The sequence below is a fragment of the Podarcis bocagei genome, assembly GCF_964188305.1.
Source record: "Podarcis bocagei genome assembly, chromosome: 2".
Taxonomy (NCBI): domain Eukaryota; kingdom Metazoa; phylum Chordata; class Lepidosauria; order Squamata; family Lacertidae; genus Podarcis; species Podarcis bocagei.
The window spans coordinates 12,614,008-12,629,573 of record NC_138126.1 but is presented as its reverse complement, the minus strand read 5'-3'; the positions used below and the strand labels follow the sequence as shown (position 1 = coordinate 12,629,573).

At 49.4% G+C, this 15,566-nt stretch overlaps 2 protein-coding genes across 7 annotated transcripts in view; one reads left to right on the top strand and one right to left on the bottom strand.

The window, feature by feature from the left end:
* Positions 1 to 4,673: 4,673 nt before the first annotated feature.
* Positions 4,674 to 13,556, bottom strand: LOC308580635 (uncharacterized protein). Its single transcript, XM_081182579.1, has 4 exons — positions 13,088 to 13,556; positions 9,624 to 10,448; positions 8,499 to 8,628; positions 4,674 to 6,600 (listed from the first exon to the last, which is right to left on the bottom strand). The coding sequence occupies exons 2-4, from the start codon at positions 10,197 to 10,199 to the stop codon at positions 5,510 to 5,512; spliced, it is 1,797 nt and encodes a 598-aa protein (XP_081038705.1). The 5' UTR covers positions 10,200 to 10,448; positions 13,088 to 13,556; the 3' UTR covers positions 4,674 to 5,509.
* A 526-nt stretch (positions 13,557 to 14,082) lies between these two features.
* The window catches only part of LOC308581204 (zinc finger protein 174-like), a 65,354-nt gene continuing 63,870 nt past the window's right edge, over positions 14,083 to 15,566 (top strand). For 4 of the 6 annotated variants that reach the window (XM_081183733.1, XM_081183730.1, XM_081183732.1 and 1 more), the window contains exon 1: positions 14,084 to 14,707. In XM_081183733.1, coding sequence (XP_081039859.1) covers positions 14,426 to 14,707 — 282 coding nt within the window. In that variant the 5' untranslated portion in view covers positions 14,084 to 14,425. Of the gene's footprint in view, positions 14,708 to 15,566 lie in introns of all 6 variants that reach the window. The other 2 variants (XM_081183734.1, XM_081183735.1) reach the window with 1 other exon arrangement.

The window sequence follows — 15,566 nt, the reverse complement described above, 5'->3', positions numbered from 1 at the left end:
GGCCTTCTTTATCAAGAGCCCTAACCTGTGCATCAGTACCTTGGGTCATGTGGGTTTTGCAGCATTCTGACCCAGACCCAAACTGCTTGATTCCCCAATATGAGGACCACACTTACAGTCGAACCTTGGTTCTTGAACACCTTGTGAGTTGGAACATTTTGGCGCTCGAATGCTGCAAACCCATAAGTGAATGCTCTGGTTTGCGAACGTTCTTTGGAACCTGAACGTCTGACACTGCTTCCGAGACCTCCGATTGTTCTTCTGTTAACAGCTCTTCATAAGCTGCCCATTCACTCTTTACGTTTAATTTTTTTTCAGGGGCTATTATCGGTGCTTTTTTTTTCTTAAAATGTTTTGGGGTACTCTCATTTTGACTCAAGAAAATCACTGGGAAAGGAAAGGAAGCCACGTCAGAGGTGGTAACAATGAAACTGACCAATCATTGTGCTAGATTCCAACTCCTACTTCACACATTAAACGCTCACTTCCCTCGTGACAGGAAGTGAGGCTGCCATCAGGGGTAGCAACAGACCTGACGATTCACCGCGCTGGAGAAGAAACTAATTTTTATTATTTTAGTTTCTTCTTCCGTTAGATTCACAAAATGTTTAGGGGTATGCATACCCCTGCACCCCCGCCCCCCGCCCCAGAAAGAAAGCATTGGGTAATGTAGTATTTTAAATATATGGGGCAAATGTAGCCCTAATGAGCACCAGCCGCCACTACTGGCAGAGAGAAAATGGCTAGGGAAAGGTTTATTCTCCCTCATCAGCTTGGACCCCAAGGCTGAAGCTGAACAGCAGCAGATTCAGAGCAGGCGAAAGGAAGACTTGCACAATTTTAAAAATGGCATTTGCTGACACAAGATGTGGTGATGGCCGCCAAATTGTGGATGGCTATGAATGAAAAGGCAATGACTAGTAGTATAGTCTGAGGTGGCACATGAGGCTACCATCTTGCTCGCTCTGGTCACTGGGAGAGTAGGTGGCCATTTGGGAGCCATCTTGTGTGTGAGAGAAATCCCTATTTCCCTCACAGAAATGAGGGTTTTCCTAACAATTAAGAAACGACACTTGCCAGGATTCTTTGGGGGAAGCCATGATAGTGTGATATGATAGTGCTTTGAATGTATGTTGCAGATGTGGCACAAGTTTTTGCCCTCTTCACATACATAGGGGAGATGCTATCCCTGTCTTTTCCTCACAGAGCTTGTTTCCAAATCCCTCAAGCATCCTCGTTCTCTTCTGAGCTTCTTCCAATTTGTCTCCATCCTCCTTAAAAGTGTGGTAGCCAAAAGACTGACTCCAGATGAGTTCTAGGTTACTGCAAAATAAACTCCTTTTAAGTATTGGATAGGAATTATGAGGCAGATTTCTTTAAAGATGCAGGCCTTTCCACCCAGAATTTTCCCCAGCACTTCAAACTACACAAGAGCGTATTTATTCAAGTAAGGGATCGTGGTTTTACATGGTTGACACAAAATTAAACATTCCAGGCCATACAGGGATGGGGAACCTGTGGCTTTCCACTGGTTCGGTTGGACTCCAACTCCCATCAGCCCCAGCCAGCATGGCCAATGGCCAGGGATGATGGGAGTTGGAGTCCAGCACCATTTGATAGGCCACAGGTTCACCCAACCCCAGCCTTCCAAGGATAGTGCAGCCTGGGAGAGAGAGCTTCCAGATCACAAAATGTGCACCAGCCTGGATGAAAGACAAAATGCTCATAGACCTGATGCATTTGGTTAATGGGTGATCTATCTGGAAGACAATTACCGTATTTTTTGCACCATAACACTCACTTTTTTCCTCCTAGAAAGTAAGGGGAAATGTCTGTGCGTGTTATGGAGGGAATGCCTATGGGTGGCGGGGGGGATCTGCTGCAGTCGTGAGCAGAGGATCCATGGTTCCCCTTCCTTCCCTCCTCCATGGCTCACTTTGAAACAGCAAAGTGGGAGAAGAGCCGCTGAGTGGGGAGGAGAGAGGGACAGAGAGCCTGCTTGCTTTAAAAGAGCAAAGCGGGAGAGGAGAGGAGCTGCTTACACGAGTGTAAAGCACGGATCCACATGAATCCTCATGATTTTTGCACTGGGTCACCCCAAATTCACCATCAAATCACATAGCATGTCCATGGCTACATCTTACACCAAAAAAATCACACACCCACTGTTGCCTGGGGCCACAGTGGTGCAAAAACGTGGTTACAAAGCATGGATCCACATGGATTTTTGCATTGGGCTACTCCAAACTCACTGTCAGATCACATGTCTGTGGCCACAGCATGAGCCACAAAAATCATACATCCACTGTTTCATTTAGAATATTTTTTTTATTGTTTTCCTCCTCTAAAAACTACGTGCGTGTTATGGTCGGGTGCGTGTTATAGAGTGAAAAATACGGTATATTTCGAGGAGTTAAGTTGATCTAGCATGGTCATTCCTTCCTGTCTGTTTGCTTCCCCTCTCTATCTCTTGTTCAGCTCTTTGATGGCTGAGAACAGCCTTTAATCTGTTGGAAGGAAGTGATAATGACCTTTTTTGATGTTAAGACATTGTTTGGAGAACGTGTGGCATGGGAAGAGGTGGCTAGCTGATGAATAATCTGCACATAGCTCGCCGGGCAAGGCACGTAAGCGAACAGGCTAGTTAGCTATAAATCAGATGGTTTTGGGGCAGAGTTCTTTGAAGCTCCCAGTACGTTTCCGAGCACAATTCAAAGTGTTGGTGCTGACCTTTAAAGCAGTGTTTCCCAACCTTTTTTGGGCAACGGCACACCTGTTTAATGAAAAAAAATCTCGCGGCACACCACCATTACAGCCCCGTGACGTCAGCGCGCAGCGTCACGCCGGGAGGGACGCACGAAAGTGAAAGTTTTCAATTTTTTCCCCTCCCCCTTGCCGGGGAACCTCCAAGCTTTTGGGGGGGGGGAGGAGGCAGCAAAGCGAGGCGGGAAGGAGAGCGCGGCTTGGCTGAGTGAGCTTTGGCAGGGGCAGGGAATGAGAGCCGCAAGGCGGGCGCTGCAGACGGAGGCGCTGCCCGCCGAGCTCGCAGCTCGCCCGTCGAAGCCTGCACGATCACCCGCCGCGGGGAGCCGGGGGCGGCGGGGATGGTGGTGGCGGTGGCTGCTTGCCGCCCTCCTGGGCGGAGGCGGGCACCGGCACGGCCAAGGGCCCCTGCTTGGTGCCGTCGGATGTGGGAGCTCGCTCGCTCGCCGCCCCGCGTGTGCTCGCCGAGCGGCGATAGGATGTAGCGAGCGGCGATGGGGCTAGCCGGAGAAGAGAGGGCGAGCCCCCTCCGCTCCGGCCCTAAAAAGGGCAAGCCACGCCCCCTCCAGCCAGCCAGGAGGCGTGGCCGGATGGGATTCCCCGCTCACGTGGGGAAGGGCGTGATGCCCGCAACCCCACCTCCTGGGGCAGGCCCAGTGGCGAGCGGATGCGCAGGCCCAGTAGCGAGCGGCGATGGGATGTGGGAGCTCGCTCGCTCGCCGCCCCGCGTGTGCTCGCCGCCGCCACCCCGCCTCTCACCGCCCGCCTCGCCCGCCTCCACGGAACACAAGGCAAAGTTCCACGGCACACTAGTGTGCCGCGGAACACCGGTTGGGAAACACTGCTTTAAAGCCCTAAACGGCCTCGGTCCTGTATACCTGAAGGAGCGTCTCCACCCCCATTGTTCAGCCCGGACACTGAGATCCAGCGCCGAGGGCCTTCTGGCGGTTCCCTCATTGCAAGAAGTGAGGCTAAAGGGAATCAGACAAAGGGCCTTCTCGGTAGTGGCGCCCGCCCTGTGGAACGCCCTCCCATCAGATGTCAAAGAGATAAATAATTACCTGACATTCAGAAGACATCCTAAGGGAAGTTTTTAATATGTAACGCTGTACTATTTTTAACACTGATTGGGAGCTGCCCAGAGTGGCTGGGGAAACTCAGCCAGATGGGCGGGGTATAAATAATAAATTATTATTGTTATTATAAGCTCCCGCACAAACTCTCTCATGCTCTCTCTGCCACCCTATTTCTGTGGGCCGAATGAGTGCAAGGACCACAGATGGGCCATCTCAGGCAGATTTCATCTCTAACCTTGAATGGAGCCTTCAAATGTCTCTGTGTGTGACCCCAATCTGTGCTTAGATTCAGAGCACTCCGATACCACTTTAAACATCCACGGCTTCCCCTGGAAAACTCCTGGGAGCTGCAGTGAAGGAGGCAGAGAGTTTGTTGGAGAACCCCTACTCCCCTCACTGAGCTCCAGTTCTCAGAGTTGCCTGGGGAGGGCAATTGACTCTTAAACCACTCTGCAAATTGCAGCTCTGCAGGGCAGGCCAAAGACATTTTGGCGACTGAGGCGAACCACAAAATGGTGTCTCCCCTCCCTGCCAGGGAAGAAGGGGTGAGTGGCGATCTCCATCAACCTTTCCTTATGGTTGAAATGAGAATCAAAGGCCGTTTTTTTGGGGGGGGGAGGGGCCCACTCTGAATCACGCCAGGTGGGTGTGGATTCCAGGAGGTCCCGTCCCCCGCCATTTCCGCCCTTGGGAGGAGTCTAGCAGTGCCTCCTATTCACCAAGAGGCCACAGCATAGGATACATTGTGGGATGGCTGCCAGGGAGACAGAAGATTCGGCCTCCAAGGAGTGTGCCTCAGCCATCGCTGTCACCGAGGTAGCAGCACATGATGGAGGCTGGATCAGCTGCCCCTGTGGATCCTGCTGTCTGAAGCAATCAGCTCACCTTGCCTCATGGGTGGGCCGGCCCTGCAGCTCTGTGAGGGAAATGGCAGATGGGACGTAATTACTGACATCCCTTTTTTAAAAATAACATTTTATTAAATTTTCAAAAAACAACAACACACAAAACATACAAACAGCAACAACCACAAACAAAGAAAAATATACATCCAACCGGTCGATCGCGATCTACTGGTCGATTGAGGGGCGTCCCTGGTCGATCACGGTGGATCATGTGATCCCGCCCTGCCCCAGAAAGCTCAACAACTTTTTAATAGTGGGAGTAGATCGCAGTCTCTTGGGAGTTGGACATGCCTGCCGTAAGGCAAGGATGGGATCTAGAAGCCCTTCAGATGTTGCTGGACTCCTGGCCGGTGGACCATGATGGGAGATGGGAGCCCAGCGGCAGATGAAGGACCACAGATTCCTTATCCCTGCTTTAAGACTTCAACTGCTAAAAGGTGAACCTAGCTACCTGTTCTTTCTAGGGCTGATTTTCCAGTATCCAGTGAGGCAAATGGGCTACATGAAACACTAACCATGTGGACAACAGCCCTGCGCTCTTTGTTTAGAAGCTTATAATTCTCTCTAACTGTACGTAGATATCTGGAAGGCGGGGAATTCTCTATGAGGAATATGAGTTGCATGAAAAGAAGACTACCCTGTGACACAGATTTGTAGGATTTCCAGTTCTGTGTAGAATCTCTGGTGTTTATTAAGATTTGTGTTGAGGTTCAACATCTCTTCCGACAATTCAAGTATTGATAATGTTCCCATCTCCTGTAAAGTTCATTGTATGTCTATTACAGTGCAAACTCCCATTTTCCTCCTGTGTGAATGCTTTTGATGGCGGATAAGATACTGGCTCTGACTGAACCTCTTCCCACAATCCACACACTCGTGCAGCTTCTCTGTCGTGTGTCTCCTCTGGTGCCTGGTTAGGTACTGGCACACGCTGAAACTTTTCCCACAGTCTAAGCATTCATACGGCTTCTCTCCTGAGTGGATTCTCTGATGGCTGAGAAGGTTAGATTTATTGGAAAACGTCTTGGTACAATCCGAGCACGTGTACGGCTTTTGCCCGGTGTGGATTCTCAGGTGGCTGAGAAGGTTGGATCGGTCCGAAAAAGTTTTGGAACAATCTGAGCATTTATAGGGTTTCTGCCCCGTGTGGATTCTCTTGTGGGTATTAAGGTGCGAGCTCCGACGGAAGCATTTCTCGCAATCAGGGCATTCGTAGGGTTTCTCTCCGGTGTGGGTTCTCTTGTGGCTGATAAGGTCTGAGCTCAGCCGGAAGCTTTTCCCACAGTCTGAACATTCGTAGGGTCTCTCCCCGGTGTGGGTTCGCCTGTGGCTAATCAAGCTTGAGCTGCATCGGAAACTTTTCCCGCACTCCGAACATTTGTACGATTTCTCCCCCGTGTGGATTCTCCGATGCCTATGGAGGTTCGAGCTCCGGCGAAAACTTTTCCCACAGTCGGCACATTTGTATGGTTTTTCTCCTGTGTGGGTTCTCTGGTGCCTGTAGAAGTCTGAACTCCAACGGAAGCTCTTTCCACAGTCTGAGCATTTGTAGGGTTTCTCCCCGGTGTGGGTTCTCTGGTGCTTATTAAGGTAAGCTTCGTCTCTGAACACCTTCCCACACACGTCGCACTTGTTCCTCCTTTCCCTGCTGTGGCTTCTCTGATGCACTGTGATTTCGTGGAAGTGGCCGCCTTCATAAGCAATGGATTTGTTTGGCCATTCCTCCACTTTGCTCCCTTGCTCCCACTCTGGCCTATCCACGTCCCCATCGTCTTCTTCCACTGCCTGATGATCAGCAACTTCCATCACCACTCCATGTGGCTCCCTCTCATCCTTACCAGGCCATTCGTCAGCTCCTGAAATCAAGAGACGAGGTGGATTAGTTTACGGCCAGGTTGCTCACCGGAGCAAGACGCCTTGAGCATATTACACTGATCCTGGTCCGACGACACTGGCTACCAATTAGTTTCCGGGCCCAATGCAAAGTGCTGGTTTTGACCTATAAAGCCTTAAACGGATCAGAACTGCAATACTTTCCATATGAACCTACCCAGACCCTGAGATCTGAGGCCCTCCTTCGTGTGCCTCCTTCTTGAGAGGTCCGGAGGATGGCAACACGAGAACAGGGCCTTCTCTGCAGTGGTTCCCTGTCTGTGGAATGCTCTCCCCCAGGGGAGAGTTCATTATACAGCTTTAGGCAGCAGGCAAAAACGTTCCTTTTTAACCAAGCCTTTGGTTGACCTGATCAACATCCTATACCCTTTTTAAAAGTGGCTGCTTTTTTGGGGGGTGTATGTATTATTGGGTTATTGCTTTTATTTTTGTTTTATATATTATGATATTTTTCATGAACCACCCTGAGACCTCTGGGTATAGGGTGCTGTATAAATTCAATAAATAATATTATTGATTGATTGATTGATTGCATTCATATTCTATCTTTTCCTCCAAGGAGCTCAAGGTGGCATACAGTGGTACCTCGGGTTACAGATGCTTCAGGTTACAGACTCCGCTAACCCAGAAATAGTCCCTCGGGTTAAGAACTTTGCTTTAGGATGAGAACAGAAATTGCGCAGCAGCGGCAGGCCCCATTAGCTAAAGTGGTACCTCAGGTTAAGAACAGTTTCAGGTTAAGAACGACCCTCCAGAACGAATTAAGTTCTTAACCCAGAGGTACCACTGTATATGGTTCGGTTCCTCCCTATTTTATCTTTACAACAATTCTGTGTGGTAGGTTAGTGCCTTAGTAGTGGATTTATAACGGACTGTCCAAACATTGTCCTGATTTATTAGTTGTTAAGAGCGGTGCTGGGGATGCGGGCGGCACTGTGGGTTAAACCACAGAGCCTAGGACTTGCCGATAGGAAGGTCGGTGGTTCGAATCCCCACGACTGGGTGAGCTCCCGTTGCTTGGACCCAGCTCCTGCCAACCTAGCAGTTCGAAAGCACGTCAAAGTGCAAGTGGATAAATAGGTCCCGCTCTGGTGGGAAGGTAAACAGCATTTCCGTGCACTGCTCTGGTTCTCCAGAAGCGGCATAGTCATGCTGGCCACATGACCCAGAAGCTGGATGCCGGCTCCCTCGGCAAATAAAGCGAGATTAGCACTGCAACCCCAGAGTCAGCCACGACCGGACCTAATGGTCAGGGGTCCTTTACCTTTAAACTGTCATGGCTTCCCCCAAAGAATCCTGGGAACTGTAGTTTGTTAAGAGTGCTGAGAGGAGACCCCCTATGCCCCTCACAGAGCTACAGTTCTCTGAGGACTGAGCATGCTCAGTGTACACAGAATGCTGGCTGCTGATTGGTGGGATGGAAAACATGGGGGCAAAAAAAGGAATAGAGTATCCTGAACAGTAGTGTTCCACGCTGCAACTTTTTGCTTCAGCTCCCACTGATTCTCTTTCCTTGCAGAGGCACCGGGCCTTATAAACAATCTTGGACCTGGCAGCTGACATCACCGAGAAACATGGGATAGCAGTGTGTGAGTGACCCCTGCCAAGCCCCTCGGCCTATAGAGCGAGATGAGCACCGCAACCCCAGAGTCGGCCACGACTGGACCTAATGGTCAGGGGTCCCTTTACTTTTAAGAGCTTAAAAAGAGCTTACTGGATCAGCCCAATGACCACTCTAGTCCAGCATACTGTTTTCACAGTGGCCACCCAGATACCCCCACGGGAAACCCACAAGTAGGAGACAGAGCACCACCAAGTACCCCACAGCCGCAACTAAAATCCATGGACAGCTTACACTTACCAAGCGAGCTGACATCCTCCTTGACCTCTTGCTTGACCTCTCTGCACAGCGGCCTCTGGGTGATTTCCAGCACTGCGTCATCTTCCTCTGGGATATTTGCAGACACTTCCTGGTTCAGCCTCTCTGTCCCCTGGAAACAATAGTGAAAGTTTTAGTTGAGGTAGCACAACAACAACAACAACAATTTATTACTTATATTATTATTTATTACGTATATTATATTATCATCATTCTGCCCGGACGCTGAGGTCCAGCGCCAAGGGCCTTCTGGTGGTTCCCTCATAGCGAGAAGCAAAGCTACAGGGAACCAGGCAGAGGGCCTTCTCGGAAGTGGTGCCCACCCTGTGGAATGCCCTCCCACCAGACATCAAAGAGATAAACAACTACCTGACATTTAGAAGACATCTGAAGGCAGCCCTGTTTAGGGAAGTTTTTAATGTGTGACATTTTAATTTATTTTAAATCTTTTAATCTTTGTTGGAAGCCGCCCAGAGTGGCTGGGGAAACCCAGCCAGATGGGCAGGGTACAGATAATAATTTATTATTATTATTATTATTATTATTATTATTATTATTATTATTATTCCTTCTAGCTCTGTTTTCCCAGCCACTCTGGGTGGCTTCCTACAGAATATTAAAAACACGATAAAACATCAAACATTAAAAACTTCCCTAAATAGGGCTGCCTTCCGGTGTCTTCTAAAAGTCAGGTAGTTAAGAACTTTGCTTCAGGATGAGAACAGAAATCGTGCTCCAGCGGTGCGGCAGCAGGAGGCCCCATTAGCTAAAGTGGTGCTTCAGCTTAAGAACAGTTTCAGGTTAAGAACGGACCTCTGGAACGAATTACGGTAAGTACGTAACCAGAGGTCCCACTGTAGTTTAGTACAACATTTGATTCAGAATTTTTTTTACTCTTGTTTTCCTCCTTTAAAAACTAGGTGCGTCTTATGGTCAGGGGCATCTTATAGAGCAAAAAATATGGTATGTGTCTTTTGCGGTTGCTGTTTGTATCGAAAAATTGATTAAATAAATTAAAACAAACAAGAAGGGCCATAGCTCGGCACTAGAACACCTGCTTTTCATGCGGACACTAACGGGGACATCCTATCGCCAGAAGGGGCTCACCTGCTCTCTCCACTGCTCTCCTTCTTCCCGTCTCGGCAGTAAGCTCTCTGCCAGGGTCACAGCCTGGATACAGGTCTCTGGGCCTTGTTCCGTCACCCGGCTCCGGATTTCCTGGGGAAGGACAGCCAGGAACTGCTCCAGAATCACCAGCTCCAGGATCTGCTCCTTGGTGTGCCTCTCCGGCTTCAGCCACTGGTAGCAAAGCTCCCGCAGCCGACTGTATGTCTCCCGTGGGCCTGCGGCTTCCTGGTAGGAGAAGTGCCTGAAGCTCTGAAGCCGTCCTTCCAAGCTGCCAGGGAGCAGAGGAGCTGTTGTGCGGCCTGCTGCCGCAGGATGTGGAAGAAGTGGGCTCCCCCATCCAGGCTGAGGGCATTGCACGGCCTTGAGGAACTCTTGCCACTGGGCTTCCCAGCGCTGAGACGACAGGCCCTCTTCCGGCTCCTCTTTCATGCGCTGCAGAGGTGCCACCTCTTTGGGACTCTGCGTGAGGGTCCCCGCTTGAAGGATGCCAGTGGGTTCTCCTGCTCTCCCTGATCCCGTCTCCAGCTCCGGGCTTGCCGATTCCTGCTCCTCCATTTTCACCTCGGGATCCGGCCCCTTTGCTCCAGCGCGGCCTCGGACCACAGGGCAAGGAGACAGCAAATAATTCCGCCTCCTGCAGGATTTCAGTGCATGCCAAATGTTTTCTAAAAATGCCACAGAAATATATTCTGCCACGCGTTTTCAGTGTGTAGGGGATGTCGCCAAAGGACTACGCCAAACAGCCTGAAGGGCTCTTTGTACTCCACATCTTCTTCCGGAAATTTGAAGGATTTCCTCCTATTCCTGTCGGAAAGGGAAAGAAACTAAGCTTTCAACTTTCTTTTTATTTATACATTTTTATTAATTTTTAACATATTAATTAACATTCATACAACAGCACTTCTCATCTTATACAATTTATTTGGGACTTCCGTCAACACCTCTGATGATTTCTTTACTTATCACTTATTATGCATTTCTTAATTTCATATTACCATTAGATATCTTTAACTAATAATTCTTCTCATTATCTTTTTTTTTTGCAATATTTCTAATAATTCACCTTACAAAACTTCTTGCAAACCTACTAGCGTAATCTGTTCATCACACAATTACTTTTCAAATAGTCCGTAAATTTACTCCAGTCCTCTGAGAATCTCTGGTCCCACAGGTTTCAAATCCTTCCTGTTAGTTTATCTAATTCTGCATAGTCCATCAGTTTCATCCTCCATTCTTCTTTTATCGGTAATTCTTATTGTTTCCAGTTTTGTGCCAGTAGTATTCTTGCTACAGTCATTGCATATAAAAACAACTAACAATCCTTTCTACTTATATCATCTCCTACAATACCAAGTAAAAATGCTTCTGGTTTCTTAATAAATGTATATTTCAACATTTTTTTCATCTCATTATAAATCATTTCCCAGAAGTTTTTCACTTTTTTACATTTCCACCACATGTGATAAAACGTTCCTTCTTTTTCTTTACATTTCCAACATTTATTACCTAAGCTTTCAACTTTCATTCTAGTGCTTCTGATCTTGTGAACAGAATTTTATTGAATCAGGGCACAATCCTGTGCTCAGATCTGCTGAGCTGAGCAGTTGAGGCTCCAGCAGATCTCTGGCTCAGCCAGTTGGTTCCCGGCTCAGCCAGGCATAAGCCTCCCATCCCATCTTAGTCGGGGCTCATGCCAGCATAGGCCCTGAAGAAACAGGGCAATCCAAGGGAGTGGTGCTGGGGGACTTACCGTATTTTTCGCCCTATAGGACGCACTTTTCCCCCTCCAAAAATGACGGGGAAATGTGTGTTCGTCCTATGGGGCGAATGCAGGCTTTCGCTGAAGCCCGGAGAGCGAGAGGCGTCGGTGCGCACTGACCCCTCTCGCTCTCCAGGCTTCAGGAAGCTATCCGTAAGTGTTGCGAGCCCGGCGGGAGTTCCCGCGGGCTCGCAAGGCTTGCGGGCAGCAGCCTGCAGCCCGAAGCAAGGGGCTCCCTCCGGAGGGCACCCCGTGCTTCGCGCAGATGTCCGCAAGCATTGCGAGTCCGGCGGGAGTTCCCGCCGGGCTCGCAAGGCTTGCAGATAGCAGCCTGTTCTGGGGGCTGGGGTCGGGGGAAGCTCGGGCAAAAAAGGTGATAAAACTTAAGCCGCACAGTGGAAATCCATGGGAAAGGGGGACAATCCTCAGAAATCAGAACCAGGATTACCTGGCAGTTCCCTTTCCACAGGAATTCAATACTGTCAGTCGTGTGGCAGCAGCCTGCAAAATAGCGGGAGCGGGTGCTTGCAGGTCTTTGCTACTTTGCAGGTGGCTTCTAATCACATACAGTGGTACCTCGGGTTAAGTACTTAATTTGTTCAGGAGGTCCGTTCTTAACCTGAAACTGTTCTTAACCTGAAGCACCACTTTAGCTAATGGGGCCTCCTGCTGCCGTTGTGCTGCCAGAGCACAATTTCTGTTCTCATCCTGAAGCAAAGTTCTTAACCCGAGGTACTATTTCTGGGTTAGCAGAGTCTGTAACCTGAAGTGTATGTAACCCGAGGTACCACTGCACTGGTAAATTCAGGTTGCAAAATTACAGTTGAACCCGCTTCCCGCTTTGATGCAACATCATCTAAACCTCCAAATGAATGCTCTTTAAATTGCCAACGAATCGGGATGAATGCTCAATAAAGTGCCTTGTCTGGAGACACCTGTGTACAGTGGTATCTCAGGTTACATACGTTTCAGGTTACAGACTCCGCTAACCCAGAAATAGTACCTCGGGTTAAGAACTTTGCTTCAGGATGAGAACAGAAATCGTGCTCCGGCGGCGCAGCGGCAGCAGGAGGCCCCATTAGCTAAAGTGGTGCTTCAGGTTAAGAACAGTTTCAGGTTAAGAACAGACCTCTGGAACATTTAAAGCACACACACATACACAACCAGAAATAATCCTGGGAACTGTAGTTTAACACACACACCCCACAGAATTACATTTCTCAGTACCCTTAACAAACTACTATTCCAAGGTTTCAGGGATGGGGGTGGAGAAAATGTGCTTTAGATGTATGGTTTGAATGCAGCTAGGGATCTTGAAGTCTGTGGTTATACCCTTGCCATAAACTGCTTTTAAATTTCTCCTCCTCTTTTTTTAGGAAGGTATGGGGTCTCCCACCCCCTTAGTGCAACAAAAGCCCCCCTCCCCGTGTGTGTATCTATATTTTCCCCCTTATGCTTCCTTGCTAGGACCCATTGCAGTCATTCCAGTTGTGCTTTCTCTCGCCTTGCTAAGTTTTTCACACCAAAACGCCTTTCAGAAATCCGCCAGAGGGGAACCGCCTGAGTTGAGGGTGGGGTCCGAATTTCTTTTCTTTCTCCTCCTCCCCACCCGCAAAAATGAACAGGGCACTCCCACCCCCACCCAAGCCTTTAAAAATAATAATAATATTTTTTGAAAAATTACCTGCACTTGAGATCTGCTGCAAAGACTTCTTAAGGCAGCATCTCATTAACTCAAGAGCCGAAGGTACAAAAATTCAAAAGGTAGATGATCCCGGGAATAGAGAAGGGGGTGGGGAGGGGTGTGTGAAGGAAGGAGAACAGGAAGGGACTTTGCACTATTTACAGTCCCCCTTTTCAGTCCGCTCTGGCAACGAGCGTCTTATTGGTTTTAACTCCTTCCAGGGAAGGTGGCTAGGCATAGATTCTTTAAAAAAGAGAGGAATTCCCTGAATTTTTCCTTGTTTTCATATGCTTTTACACCGTTTGTCTTGTATTATTAATGCTGTGGTTTATTGATTTTATATTGTGCACCGTTTAAGAGATTAAAAAAAAACCAGAATAAGAAATTAAGTGGTTTATAAATGCTTTCGCATAGGTTTAAAGCTGGTTGGCACTTGAGCCCTACATTTTCTCTTCATTGCTTTCGCAGGGGGTGTCCAGCTCCTTTGTCTGCTGCATCTACATAGCTTTGGCCTGGGATCCTTTCAGCTGTCATTTCTGAAGATTAAACCAGATTAAACCTTGTGCAACAAATGATGGGTGCTGCATTGAACCCCATAAGGCCATTGCTCTCCCTAGCTCAGTACAGTGGTACCTCGGGTTGCATACGCTTCAGGTTACATACGCTTCAGGTTACAGACTCCGCTAACCCAGAAATAGTACCTCAGGTTAAGAACTTTGCTTCAGGATGAGAACAGAAATCGTGCTCCGGCGGCGCGGCAGCAGCAGGAGGCCCCATTAGCTAAAGTGGTGCTTCAGGTTAAGAACAGTTTCAGGTTAAGAACAGACCTCCGGAACGAATTAAGTTCTTAACCCCAAGGTACCACTGTATTATCACCTCCCTCTGGCACCCATGGGTTGTCGTAGCACCCAGAGTGTGCCACCGGTGCGCTTGCCAGCCTCTCCCCCATGTGATGCCACAATCCGCGAATGAAGCTGTTAAATAATCCCTGAATAATGATTGAGGGAAAAAATATTTTTAAAACATTTATTCATCCAACTCAGTCAGTATAAATGCATCCTGCAGTTGTGCAACTTGTTCAAGAGGACTGATTGTACCACTGTGTAAGGAAAAAGATAAAACAGGCCTCTGTTATGGGGTGACTCATACAAATTTTTCATCCCTGCGTGTTTATGTTATTTAAATTCTGAATTAATACAGTACTGTGCATATAGGTTCAGATCCATAATAGATGTCATTACAAAGGAGCGGGCCTTTCAGTGGCTGGAGACCGGAGACAGAGAGGATTATGGGTAAGTGAAGGCAGCCATCTTGCGCAGGGACGCCTTGAGGAGGGAAATGCAGCGCCAGCGCTTCAGGCGCTTCTGCTACCAGGAGTCCGAGGGGCCCAGAGGGGCCTACAGCCAACTCCAGGAGATTTGCTCCCAGTGGCTGAAAGTGGAGCGGCACACCAAGGAGCAGATCCTGGAGCTGCTGATCCTGGAGCAGTTCCTGACCGCCCTGCCGCCAGAGATCCAGAGCAGGGTGAGGGAGTGCGGCCTGGAGACCTGCTCCCAGGCGGTGACTCTGGCCGAGGGGTTCCTTCGGGTGCAGCAGGAAACCCAGAGGCAAGGGAAAGAGGTGAGGTTGTCGGTCTGTATGTGTGAAACTCCCATCTGCATTATACATTTAAAGCATCCTTATCCCACTTCAAACAGTCATGGCTTTCCCCCAAGGAATCCTGGGAGCTGTAGTTTGTCAAAGGTGCTGAGCAGTGGCGTAGCGTGGGGGGTGCCAGGGGTGCCGGCCGCACCGGGCGCAACATTTGGGGGGGCGCGTTTGGCCGGCCCCCCTCAAGGAAGCGGGAACCTCTCCAAGGTGCAGCGCGCCGTCGGTGGAGGAAAAGAGCCGCGCAGCAGCAGCAGCAGCAAAGCCGGGAGGAGGAGGAGGTGGAGCGAGCCTGCTAATTGCTTGCTGGGAATTACCGTAATTTTCACTCCAAAACACACACTTTTTTGCTCCTAGAAAGGAAGGGAAAATGCCTGTGCGTGTTACAGAGCGAATGCACTCACTGGATCCATGGCTGCCGTCAGTCAAGCAAAGCGGGAGCCGCTTGCAGGGCTTTGCACGGCTCTAGCTTTGCTTGCTTTACAGCCAGGAGGAGGGGGTGGAGCTGAGGAGGGAGGGAGGGAGAGCCATGCCAGCAAAGCGGGCAGCAGCCGCTTACACGTGAGGAGGGACAGACGGGAGCCATAGCGAGCCGGAAAAAGCGCCGCGTAGCCAGCAACAGCTGCTGCAGCCTCAGCTAGCAAAGGTCCGTGTGCTCTCTAAACGGAGCAATGAGGCTGCAGAGGGACGGCAGGGCACAGGAGGGCTCTGAGCCACGAGCGCAGTGAAAACCAGTAAAAAAGTTTTTAAAAAGGCTGCTGGGGACAGGAGGGCACGGGATGAGGGAAAGGGGGAAATTACAATTCTCCCAGCATCTCAGCTGATCCGCTGA